The following is a 13,961-nucleotide window of genomic DNA, read 5'->3' as shown; positions in this document are numbered from 1 at the left end:
ATGGCACTGTAGGGGGATCTGTGGTCTGTGGATGGCAGGCAGTGCCATCCACAGATCCCCCTACAGTGCCATCCACAGATCCCCCCTCCCCTAAACAGTGCCATCCACACAGATCTCCCCCCTAAACAGTGCCATTTTGTGCAGAGCAGGGTGAGGAGAAGGTCAGATCAACCCCTCCCACAAATATTCATGAGGGAGAGATGAGTCATTGTTGTTACTGCTGCATGTAAACACAGCAATAACAGAACCTAGAAAAGGTGTAAGGATCGTTCTTTTTTCAAAAAATCAAGCTTGACTAATGTATATGTATATCCTGATTAATTTTGTTAGGTTTTATTTTTTTTCCCATAACTCGGATAACCCCTTTAAATGTTTGTTTTGTGTCCATTTAGACTTACTCGTTATTCTCTGCATTTCCAGGACGTACATATAGAGCTTTTCAAAAAATATTCTAAAGAAATATTCATGAATAATTTCTTTAAATTATTACACAAACATAGAAGAGAATTCTTTACTGTAAGAGCAGTGAGACTGTTCAGGTTCTAATTAGCCTGATGTCACCACTTTACTACAGTAAATTTGTTATTACTAAACTATTGGCCATTTATGAAGGAGTCAGAGCTGGAGTCGAAGTGTGATAAAATGCAGGAGTCAGAGTCAAAACCTTGGCCTACTGACTCCACAGCACTGTTGGTCTACATTGGTTCAGACACTTTTCACATTTCATCTTGCATACGCTGGCTGAAGAGGCTGCAGCACTCGCCCGAGCAGAGTAGGGACAAAGTATTTTGAAGTCCTAGGCAAATAAGGCGAGTAACCTACCCCCATGCAAAAAAATCTATTTAAAAACAACTACATATTGATTACCTATCCTCGGGTATGATGATACCTGGAGAGAGTAGCGGTACGGGAAAAGGGTGAAAACCCAGTTGGTCAATACAGTACAAGTACGCCAGAGGCAAAGGAGAAAACTAAAATGCACCAGTTAGAAGCAGGAGATCAAATACGAAGCCGAAAACATAGTCACAAAGTCTAATCCAGAACACCGTAGCCAGGGTAGTCTTCAATAGTGAGGGGAGCCAGAGAACAAGAAAATCACCAACAGGTGCCGGCCTTTAGGGCCCATTCATGCAACCGTATATTTGAGTCCGCATATGCAGAACGGATGCAGACCCATTCATTTAAATGGGGCTGTAAAAGATGTGGACAGCACACCGTGTGCTGTGCGCATCCGTAGTTTCGTTCCATGGTCCCGAGAAAAAGATGGAAAAGTTCCTATTCTTGTCCGCAATTTTTCATAATAGAGCTGGCTGTTCTGCAAAATGCAGAATGCACAGGGCCGGTATCCGTGTTTTGTGGATTGGCAAAAACTGATACAGCTGTCTGAATGAGCCCTTATACTGAAAGAAAGGCAGCTCATGCCGTCGTGCCTGCGCGTCAGGTAGAGCTGCCGCCCGTGCGCCCTGAGGCTCAGGAGCCCCGACGCAGCTCCTCATTGCCCAGGGCTCTGACGTCTCTGATCCTGGTTCCCTTGGCAACCAGCTGCTGCTGCTAGGGGTACCATGACAAGGGTTGTCCGGTTTCTGATATTGATGACCTATCCTGAAAATAGGTCAACAACATCAGATCAGGGGGGACCAGACTCTCGACACACCGCCAATCAGCTGTTTGAGAGAATGCAGTGCTCCTGTAGATAGGGGATAACTTCACATGACTGGAATACCCCTTTATTTTACCATATCTTGAATTGGAAAATGGGGGAAAAAATCTTTGTGGGGTGAAACAAATAAATAAAAATAAAAAAAAAATAAACAATTTTGCCATGGTTTTTTGGGTTTTGATATTATGGTGTTCACTAGGTATTAAAAAATGACATGTTGTCCTTATTCTGCGGATCAGTACGATTATAACCAAATTCATGTTTTACTTCGCCATAATCTGACATCCATAACACTTTACATTTCTGTTATTTTTTTCTTTTACAGCGTTCACCGAACAGGAAAAGTATATTGATATTTTAATAGTTCGGATATTTTCCGGAGAGGAAAATACCTGTTATTTTTTTAATTGTTTATCTGTAAAAGTCAGAAAGAGGGTGACTTGAATTTTTTTATATTTGTGTTATTTTTCTTTTTAACTGTAATTTCTAGTCCCTTTAATAGACTTGTACATGCAATCTTCTGTTTTTCCCAAAGACTGCAATAGAATACTACTGGGGACTATGGCATTTTGACAGGCTGACTGTGAAGCTGTGCCTTGGGCATGGCCTTTCAGGCAATGAGCCATAACAGGCCTGGGAGCTTTCACAAGGCCCCACGCTGTCATGGCAATCAATTGGAGCTCCAAAACTTTGCAGACAGGGCTCTGATCGGAGGACAGAGAGAGTCCCTCACAATTACATTGTGGCCACAACGTAAACATGAGGTCCACCAATATTGAATTGGTGGGCAATTAATAAAAGCAGTGGCGAATTTAGCCACTAAACAGACCACGTAAATTTTTGGGCCTCAAAGATCTGGAGGGCCCCTACTGCCCCCATTTCCTCCACCTAGACGCCAGACAGACTGCAGCAGATCGGCAGTTAGAGATCTGCTCTGTTCATCGCGGGAACAAGGACTAGGTCAGTATTCACCTAGTAAAAGGAGCACCATATAAAGAGACATTATTCTGTGTTGGGGACACATAAGGGGGCATTAAACTGTGTGGGTGGGCTCATAAGGCACTCTTCAATATATTTATTAATGATCTTGTAGAAAGCTTGCACAATAAAATATAATTTTTGCAGATGACACTAAACTGTGTAAAGCAGACATGCTCAACCTATAGCCCTCCAGCTGTTGCAAAACTACAACTCCCAGCATGCCTGAACAGCCTACAGCTATCAGCCTACCTCAGGGCATTGTGGGAGTTGTAGTTTTGAACAGCAAACTAAGCTGTAGAAACCAGGGTCAGGCAGCTGCTGCCAAGGCCAGTAAGATAATGGGTTGCATCAAAAGGGGCATAGATGCCCGTGATAAGAACATAGTCCTACCACTTTACAAATCACTAGTCAGACCACACATGGAGTACTGTGTACAGTTCTGGGCTCCTGTGAACAAGGCAGACATAGCAGAGCTGGAGAGGGTTCAGAGGAGGGCAGCTAAAGTAATAACTGGAATGGGGCAACTACAGTACCCTGAAAGATTATCAAAATTAGGGTTATTCACTTTAGAAAAAAGATGACTGAGGGAAGATCTAATTACTATGTATAAATATATCAGGAGTCAGTACAGACATCTATCCCATCAGCTATTTATCCCCAGGACTGTGACTGTGACGAGGGGATATCCTCTGGTCAGAAGGTTTGTACACAAACATAGAAGAGGATTCTTTACGGTAAGAGCAGTGAGACTATGGAACTCTCTGCCTGAGGAGGTGGTGATGGTGAGTACAATAAAGGAATTCAAGAGGGGCCTGGATGTATTTCTGGAGCGTAATAATATTACAGCCTATAGCTACTAGAGAGGGGTTGTTGATCCAGGGAGTAAGGCCTCATGCACACGATCCGTTTTCCGTGATTTTCTGCGGACCCATTGACTTTCAATGGGTCAGTTGAAAACTCGGAAAATGCACCGTTGTTCATCCGCGGCCGTGATCCGTGTTTCCTGTCCGTCAAAAAAATATGACCTGTCCTATTTTTTTGACGGACAACGCTTCACGGACCCATTCAAGTCAATGGGTCCATGAAAAAACACGGATGCACACAAGATTGGCATCCGCTTCCGTGGCCGTAGGCTACTTTCACACAGACGGATCTACAGATCCGTCTGCATAAAAGCTTTTTCAGAGCTGAGTTTTCACTTCGTAAAAACTCAGATCCGACAGTATATTCTAACACAGAGGCGTTCCCATAGTGATGGGAACGCTTCAAGTTAGAATATACTACGAACTGTGTACATGACTGCCCCCTGCTGCCTGGCAGCACCCGATCTCTTACAGGGGGCTGTGATCCGCACAATTAACCCCTCAGGTGCCGCACCTGAGGGGTTAATTGTGCATATCATAGCCCCCTGTAAGAGATCAGGTGCTGCCAGGCAGGAGGGGGCACCCCCCTCCCTCCCCAGTTTTAAATTAATTGGTGGCCAGTGGGCCCCCCTCCCTCCCCTGTATTACTGTACATTCATTGGTGGCCAGTGGGCCCCCCCTCCCTCCCCTGTATTACTGTACATTCATTGGTGGTCAGTGAGCCCCCCCTCCCTCCCCTGTATTACAGTATATTCATTGGTGGCCAGTGGGCCCCCCCTCCCTCCCCCTCCTAATTAAAATCCCCCCCCCCTATCATTCGTGGGGGGGGGGGGGGCTCACTGACCACCAATGAATGTACAGTAATACAGGGGAGGGAGGGGGGCCCACTGGCCACCAATGAATGTACAGTAATACAGGGGAGGGAGGGGGGGCCGCACTGGCCACCAATAAATTTAAAACTGGGGAGGGAGGGGGGGTGCCCCCTCCTGCCTGGCAGCACCTGATCTCTTACAGGGGTCTATGATACACACAATTAACCCCTCAGGTATGGCACCTGAGGGGTTAATTGTGCGGATCACAGCCCCCTGTAAGAGATCGAGTGCTGCCAGGCAGCAGGGGGCAGTCATGTACACAGTTCGTAGTATATTCTAACTTGAAGCGTCCCCATCACTATGGGAACGCCTCTGTGTTAGAATATACTGTCGGATATGAGTTTTCACGATCTAACTCAAATCCGATGGTATATTCTAACATAGAGGCGTTCCCATGGTGATGGGGACGCTTCAAGTTAAAATATACCATCAGATTGGAGAAAACTCCGATCCGATGGTATAATAGGGACTCCTGACTTTACATTGAAAGTCAATGGGGACGGATCCGTTTGAAATTGCACCATATTGTGTCAACGTCAAACGGATCCGTCCCCATTGACTTGCATTGTAAGTCAGGACGGATCCGTTTGGCTCCGCACGCCCGGGCGTCCCAGGCTATGAGCTGTGCGCTATGATTGGCCAGAGCTGCAGCAAGGGACAACCCTAATACAAAAACTCCGCCCAGTACAACAGAGGGAGCTGCCGACACCGGAGACTATAACGGGCGAACGGAGCGGCGCCCAGACATACTAGTAAGTGCAGGGGGACCCCTGGGCGCCGCTCTGCCCACTGATATAGTTAGTTTTTAGTTTTTAAACTAGTGAAAGGTCCTCTTTAAAGTTACTTTTATTCAACCAGCAAGTATTTTTTGACGGGAAATGACATAGGTGTCTCCCAAAAGATAATAAGACGATGTACAAGAGGCATTGTTGTGGGTAAAAAAACATTTCTCAGCTTTTAGTTACATTTGAGCAAAAAATACAAGATGTTCCGCACTGAGGAAAATCTCAGAGGACGTGGTCGGAAGCCAAAAGTGACACCTGTGCTGGCCAGGAGGATAGTTAGAGAGGTGAAAAAGAATCCAAGGATCACCACCAAGGTCATCCTGGTGAATCTGGGCTCTGCTGGTGGCAATGTCTCAAGGCAGACAATCCAACGGACACTGCACACTACAGACCAAGGAGGACGCCACTTCTCCAGATAAGGCCCACAAAAGCTTGCTTGGCCTTTTCAAAAGCTCATCTGGACAAAGAAGAAGACTTCTGGTCTACTGTGTTATGGTCAAATGAAACAAAAATGTAATTGTTTGGTCACAATGATGTTTCCTTCATTTGGCGTAAAAAAGGAGAAGCCTTCAACCCAAAGAACACCATCCCCACTGTCAAACATGGTGGTGGAAACCTAATGCTTTGGGGGTGTTTTTCAGCCAATGGACCAGGGAACCTAATCACAGTAAACGGTACCATGAAAAAGAGCAATACATGAGGATTCTCAACGACAACATCAGGCAGTCTGCAGAGAAACTTGGCCTTGGGCACCAGTGGACATTTCAGCATGACAATGACCCAAAACACACAGCAAAAGTGGTGAAGAAATGGTTAGCAGACAACAACATTAACGTTTTGGAGTGGCCCAGCCAGAGTCCAGACTTGAATCCAAGTGAGAATCTGTGGAGGGAGCTAAAGATCAGGGTGATGGCAAGAAGACCCTCCAACCTGAAAGATTTGGAGCTCATTGCTAAAGATGAATGGGCAAAAATACCTGTGGAGACATGCAAAAAGCTGGTCTGCAATTATAAGAAGCGTTTGATTGCTGTAATTGCCAATAAAGGCTTTTCTATTAATTATTGAGAAGGGTATGGATAATTTTGGACTGGACACTTTTTGCTCAAATGTAAATAAAAGCTGAGAAATGTTTTTTTCCCACAATAATGCCTCTTGTACATCATCTTATTATCTTTTAGGAGACACCTATGTAATTTCCCGTCCAAACATTACTTGCTGGTTGAATAAAAGTAACTAAGTCAAATTTTGCCAGGGGTATGAATAATTATGGGCAGCACTGTATCTGGGCATAACTGCTGTGAGGGGGCACATATCTGGGTATAACTGCTGTGAGGGGGCACATATATGGGCATAACTGCTGTGAGGGGGCACATATATGGGCATAACCACTGGTAGGGGCACCTATTTGTGCATAACCACTGGGAGGGGGCACATATTTGGGCATAACCACTGGGAGGGGGCACATATCTGGGTATAACTATTGTGAGGGGGCACATATCTGGGCATAGCTACTGTGAGAGGGCACAATTAGGGTTGCCACCTATCCCAACAAAAAATACTGGCCAAGTTACTACTTAACATTACTACTGAGTGCTGGCCCAAGGGGGGAATAATTCAATATGGGGGCATTGAGGGGACTGGGTGTGTACAGTTATGCTTTGGGCGGAGTTAGAGTTGTGGCCTAGTAGCATATTGTCGCTCTTTGAGATTTTCTAATATTGAGAGGTATGTACAGGGCCGGCGGTTCCGTTAAGGCAAGGGGGGCAATTGCCCCCGGGCCCCCAGTTCCTAGGGGCCCCCGCCGGCCCGCAGCGAAATATATTTTCGTGGGCCCAGTCCCCCGTAGCGGCAAGTGGGGGCGGCGGCGGCAGGGCACAGGGAGATGAGCGCTTCCATTGTGGAAGCACTCATCTCCATAGTCCTCTGTATCGCTGTCCTCAGGACAGCGATACAGATAGCAGTGCTGTGGGGCAGGGGAGGGAGAGGTGTGTCCCTCCCCTGTTCCTCTGATAGGCTGCCGGCCTAGTGCCTGCAGCCTATCAGAGGCCGGCGCAGGCGGCGTGATGACGTCATCGCGCCGCCTGAGCCGTACAGCGCGGGACACAGGCCGGAAGAGGCCTGCATCGTATCGCTGACATGGAGGTAAGTATAAGTGTTTTTTTTTTGTGTGTGTGTTTTTTGTGTACAATACTGGCGGCTACTGATATGAGGGGGGGGGGCTCTGGCTACTGGCACATGATGGAGGGCCTCTGGCTACTGGCACATGATAGGGGGCTCTGGCACATGATAGGGGGGGCTCTGGCTACTGGCACATGATAGGGGGGGCCTCTGGCTATTGGCACATGATATAGGGGGGGCCTCTGGCTACTGGCACATGATATAGGGGGGCCTCTGGCTACTGGCACATGATATAGGGGGGCCTCTGGCTACTGGCACATGATATAGGGGGGGCCTCTGGCTACTGGCACATGATATAGGGGGGGCCTCTGGCTACTGGCACATGATATAGGGGGGGCCTCTGGCTACTGGCACATGATGGGGGGCCTCTGGCTACTGGCACATGATGGGGGGCCTCTGGCTACTGGCACATGATGGGGGGCCTCTGGCTACTGGCACATGATGGGGGGCCTCTGGCTACTGGCACATGATGGGGGGCCTCTGGCTACTGGCACATGATGGGGGCCACAAAGAAGGGGTATTTTATATGGGGGGCTCTGTAAAGTAGCATTTTATACTGTGACACATTATGGTGGGTACTATGGGGAAGGGGGAGAGGGGTACTATGGGGTCATCTACGGGGGCACTAAGAAGGGGTATTTTATACTTGCAAATTATGGGGGACACTGAGGGCATCTACTGGGGCACTATATATGGGGCATTTTATACTGGTACATTATGGGGGGCACTAGGAGGGAGTGGGGAGAGGAGCACTATGGAGGCATTTACTGGGGGCACTAAATAGTGGTATTTTATACTGGCACATTATCGGGGCACTATTGGGAACATTAGCTCAACTGGGGGCATTACAAGGGGGTATTATTTGCACTGTCACATTATAAGGAGAATTATTTCTACTGGGGGGGCATTATGGTGGGCTTTATTACTCCCCCATGGTATGACCCCCTAGTAACAGCACCAGCCTCTCCCTGCTCTGCTATCCCTCTGCCCCTTCTCCAAATCCTTATTATGAAATCTCTCATTAGTATAACACAACATCAGCTCCGCCGAGCCCCCGGCCAAAGTGTGGAAGTGGTGTCCGAGATCCCCAAGGGCCAAGCCAAGTAACTAAGTTTTCATGTGAACACTGTGCCACACAATATACAGTTTCTTCTGTATGAACGTCCACAAATTAAATCTCCAGAGTCAAATTAAATCTCCAGAGTCAATACGGGATGTTAAAGTCAGCAAGTGTGTGTGGGGGGGGGGGGGGGGGCCTTATTGTTTTTTGCCGCAGGGCCCCATTTCACCTAGAACCGGTCCTGGGTATGTATAAGAATATTCATACATTTACTGTATTTATAATCAATACACTTAAAAGTAAAACAATTCTGTTAATTGCATAACATAAAAAAACTACAGTAAATATTATCAGTCCTCTATTATTCCTCTATATAAATCACACATAAGAAGGCCTTTCACACTGTTCAAGCCATAGGCGGGGCATGTCAGGAACCACTAGCTCCGCCCCGTGCTCTGATTGGTTAGCTGTGGCTATACATTCCATAACCACGAAGAGTACCTGCGCAGGCAGTTGTCACACACGGAGGCTGCCCGGTTCCGTCCCCGGCACGTGGTGTACACGAAAGGCTCGGCGCACGTCAGCAGCTCGCTGACAGCGCAGTCTCTGGTGGCTCGGAGACCATTACCCTTCCCGGGGCTGAAGAATCTCTCAAAACTTCCCGCCATTGTGCATGGGAGCTGTCAGTGCTTCCCAGTGCGCGCTCCCGCTAGGACTGCGGCGTGCGCGCTCCTGGTAAAAGGGGGCGTGGCCATGACCAATAGACGGCGGAAACCTCGTCGTGGACGCGCTGCCCGTAGTCTGCATAGGAGCGGTGTCAGATTGCGTTACTGCTGCGGTTTATGGCACCACTCAGTGCTGCTCCTGACGTGGTCAGTTGTGATATTGCATTATCCATGGAAGCAGTCCTTGGGATATTTTCTTGGGACTGGTTCTGAAGCCGCATTGTGACAGAAACCTCCTTTTTTTGCGTTGGAGTAATGGTGCAGCTATCATTAGTGGTAATGACCTGTTCACACCTGCAGTGGAGGCTGCATTAGTCTGGGGTCACATTGCATTTAGCCCTCTGCTGGCATACATTTACATATTCAAAGGTATACCACAATGGGCACCTGCTTGCCATTCGTCTTTTTGGGGCAGCATAGTGCTGTTCTGCATAGTTGCCGACTGTCCCTGATTTTCAGAGACAGTCCCAGCAAATTTGCAATGTCCTGGGCTGGAAATGGGTGGGGCTAATGCAAACCCCACCCATAAACAGGTGTTTGGGGCATTCCGAGGGCCAAGGCTTCTATGGCCCGATTTTACCAACCTAAATGGTGAGTATGGTTCTGTCCATCAACGAAAGGCTACTTTCACACTCTCACGTTTTGGGCGGATCCATTACAATAATACAACCGCATGCATCCGTCAGGAACGGATCCGGTTGTATTATGTCTTCTATAACCATGACTGATCCGTCTTGAACACCACTGAAAGTCAATGGGGGACGGATCTGTTTTCTATTGTGTCAGAGAAAACGTATCCGTCCCCATCGACTTACATTGTGTGCCAGAACGGATCCGTTTGCCTCTGCTTCGTCAGGCGGACAGCAAACTGATTCATTCTGAGCGGATCCTTTTCCATTCAGAATGCATTGGGGCAAAACTGATCCGTTTTGGACCGCTTGTGAGAGCCCTGAACAGATCTCAGAAACGGAAAGCCAGAACGCTAGTGTGAAAGTAGCCCAAAAATACAGAAAACAGCATTCACGTCTAAGATGAGCCGGCGTAAATGTCGGCTGAAAAAACGCTGCATGCCAGAACACCAGCGGACCTCATAACAGTCAATGGGGATCAGTGGTGAACTACAGAACCCAGCAATGCCGGATCTCGTGAACTCCAGCAGGCTGTTGTCTGCCAGACATATGAATGCAGCCTGTGATTATAGCAGAGCTTAAAGGGGTATTCCCATCTCAAATGGGGGCATATCGCTAGGCTATGCCGCCATTGTTTGATAGGTGTGGGACCCGCACCTGTCTCTAAAATGTGGTCGGATCTGGCCACCACTAATCGTTCCACTTGGCTCACTAAAAATAGGCAAGTGGTGCGCTCAGCTATTTTCAGAATCACCATAGAAATCAATGGGAATGCACCAAGCTTGCACACCAACCGCTTCCATTCATTTCTTGCAGCCGATGACAATAGCTGAGTCAACCATAGAAATTAATGGAGGACAGCCGCACATGCGAGTTGTGCCCTCCTTCACTTTGCTGGCTGCCTTTATGAGATAGGTGCGGGTCCCACCTATCAGACAATGGGGGGCATATCCAGCGATATGCCTCCATTGTCTGAGAAGGGAAAACCCCTTCAAACATTTTAGAATTGTAAGTTTGCGGCGATTTCACCTCTCAATGGATAAATACAGTATATATGGCACTCTGGAAGAGGTTTCCAAGAGTATAACAAATGCAAGCAGAACATAAAAGAAATAGAGGTGGACATTTCCGAAGGGTGGTGTTCATTTTCTTAAAGGGGTTGTCCGAGGTATTAAAAAAAAAATATATATATATATATATATAGCACTGTAAATCTGATGGGCAGCAATGTATAACTGAGCTAAGTAAGTTTTAGGTATTGTTCTCTTCTGGCCCTTTGTTTACCTGCAATAACAACAATCTGCCCCTACTCTACAAAGGGAGTGAATATAAGTGCTGTCCTGAGTGACATGTCTGACTGCTGGGATACTCAGCAGCATGTTGTATGTGTAGGACTACAAGTCCCAGCTGTACAATGACACTGTTGATACACACAGGACCCCCCCCCCCCCCCACCCACACCAGTTCTTGTGCAGAACTCTAGTCTGTCAGCTCCTGTGCCCAGCATTTGTCTCCTCACTGCCTGCAGCTACTCAGTAAAGCCTTCAGCCTTCAGCCCTGAGTCTGTGCAGCTGAAAGGGTTAAGAATCCAGGGAGACAGCAGCAGCCAGGCTTATGCAGGAATAATCATCAGGGCAGGGAGAGGAGCTGATAACACAGGTCATGTGACCCTCAGTGAAATCTGAGAAACCAGCAACTGAAGAGAAAGTAAGGCCCCTTTCACACGGGCGAGTATTCCGCGCGGATGCGATGCGGGAGGTGAGCGCATTGCACCCGCACTGAATACCGACCCATTCATTCCTATGGGGCTGTTCACATGAGCGGTGATTTTCACACATCACTTGTGCGTTGCGTGAAAATCGCAGCATGCTCTATATTCTGCGTTTTTCACGCAACGCAGGCCCCATAGAAGTGAATGGGGTTGCGTGAAAATCGCAAGCAAGTGCGGATGCGGTGTGATTTTCACGCACGGTTGCTAGGAGACAATCGGGATGGAGACCCGATCATTATTATTTTCCCTTCTAATATGGTTATAAGGGAAAATAATAACATTCTGAATACAGAAGGCATAGTACAATAGCGCTGGAGGGGTTAAAAATAAATAAATATTAATTTAACTCACCTTAGTCCACTTGATCGCGATGCCGGCATCTCCTTCGCTGAACAGGACCTGTGGTGAGCATTCATTACAGGTAAAGGACCTGTGGTGATGTCACTCCGGTCATCACATGATCTTTTACCATGGTGATGGATCATGTGATGACCGGAGTGATGTCACCACAGGTCCTTTACCTGTAATGAATGCTGAACAGGACCTGTGGTGAGCAAAGGAGACAGAAGGAGATGCCAGCATCGCGATCAAGTGAACTAAGGTGAGTTAAATTATTTTTTTTTAACCCCTCCAGCGCTGTTTTACTATGCATTCTGTATTCAGAATGCTATTATTTTCCCTTATAACCATGTTATAAGGGAAAAATAATACAATCTACAGAACACCGATCCCAAGCCCGAACTTCTGTGAAGAAGTTTGGGTACCAAACATGCGTGATTTTTCTCACGCGAGTGCAAAACGCATTACAATGTTTTGCACTTGCGCGGAGAAATCGCGGGTGTTCCCGTAACGCCCGTCTGAAAGAGGCCTAAGTGAATTGTAAAGTCCTTTCATTTGCCTAGTTAGAAACATACAAAGAACAAAAAAAATAACTCCGACAACCCCTTTAAACTCTGCTCTCCTGGCATGGATGCATCACAAGTAGTAAGAGGTGCATCCTTTCTGGTCCAGGTGCCAGAGCCGAAATTTCAGGAATACTAACACCAGTTTCGTGGCATAAATCCTAATAAATATGCCTGAATGTGACTTTTCCTAAAAGTGGGCAGGACCAATTTGTGACTTTTTGATGCCATTTTTTTGGCGTAGAAGGGTCAATAAATGAGGGCCATAGTCTCTCACCAGCTCTTACATTTGGGCAGTGATGACAATTACTGGTTACAGAGATGATGGCACCGGCGGCCAGATGATTGGCTGCAGCAGTTAAGTAGCAGCACAGCATAGTCATCTCTGCAGGCATTTTAAATAAAGACTTTTTTTCTTTTTTTTTTTTTAGCAAAATTTCCAGCTCGAGATGTTAGCTGAAGGTCTATGGGAAATATGAAATACATTTTTCCCCCTCTACTGGCATTTTTATTGTTAGGCGATTTTTTTTATTTTAAAAAAATGCAGCATACTGTAGCTCTTTGCGTTTTTTCTATAAGGGAGCAACACCATGAAGATGACGCTAGTAGGCCAACACTGAATTGCCAGTGCTGAGGATTACTATGATGAACCTGCATTAGTTTAACAGTTTTTTTTTTATTCAGTGGCGATGACTAGGAATGAGCGAATTTCATATTTTGAAATTTCACGCTTCGTTAACTGGTAAAACGTGAACTGTTTTTTGAATTCCGTTACCACGGACCATAACGCAATTCTATGACTTTAGAGGGGAGCTGCCCAAAAGTGTTTAGTAGTTAGATGAAAGGGGTTGTCTCACTTTAGCAAGTGGCATTTATCATGTAGAGAAAGTTAATACAAGGCACTTACTAATGTATTGTGATTGTCCATATTGTCTCCTTTGCTGGCTGGATTTATTTTTCCATCACATTATACACTGCTTGTTTCCATGGTTACGACCACCCTGCAATCCAGCAGTGGTGGCCGTGGTTGCACACTATAGGAAAAACACTGGCCTCTCTGGGGGCCGGGACCATGGTGGAAGCATGCATAGGAACGCATGCGCAGCATCCCCTGTCCCACAGACCTCATATCTGCGCTGCAGCAGAGGCCAGAACCCTTGGATACAAGCAATGTATAATGTGATGGAAGAATGAATCCAGCCAGAAAAGGAGGCAATATGGACAATCACAATACATTAGTGCGTTGTATTAACTTTCTCTACATAAGTGCCATTTGCTGAAGTGACACAACCTATTTAAGGAAATAACCAATACAGACAAAGCAAGTCTTTATATATAAACAGTCAGTTTCTGGAAGCTGTAAAATTATTTTGTGTGTAAAGGACAAGAGCTTCCTCGGGGTCCCATACCGTACAGTGTTACAGAATGGGGCCCAAAGGAGCCGCTCATCCAGCACAGAGCAGTACAATTCATTTAGTATCGCACTAGAACCTTTAACACCAGTGAAGCCCCCATGCTGACGCATATTGTATATC

General features: G+C 46.7%; 1 protein-coding gene across 1 annotated transcript in view; it reads right to left on the bottom strand.

Annotated features, from left to right (window-relative positions):
* SMYD3 (SET and MYND domain containing 3) overlaps positions 1-9,103 on the bottom strand; it is an 876,371-nt gene extending 867,268 nt beyond the window's left edge. The window contains exon 1 of the mRNA XM_040429445.1: positions 8,901-9,103. Within this exon, the coding sequence (XP_040285379.1) occupies positions 8,901-9,067 (167 nt within the window). The 5' untranslated portion in view covers positions 9,068-9,103. The remainder of the gene's footprint in view (positions 1-8,900) is intronic.
* Positions 9,104-13,961: the final 4,858 nt, after the last annotated feature.

This window comes from Bufo bufo, chromosome 4 (assembly GCF_905171765.1).
Source record: "Bufo bufo chromosome 4, aBufBuf1.1, whole genome shotgun sequence".
Classification (NCBI taxonomy): Eukaryota; Metazoa; Chordata; class Amphibia; order Anura; family Bufonidae; genus Bufo; species Bufo bufo.
Note: the sequence above shows the minus strand (reverse complement) of the source record. Positions and strands in the feature narration are given on the sequence as shown.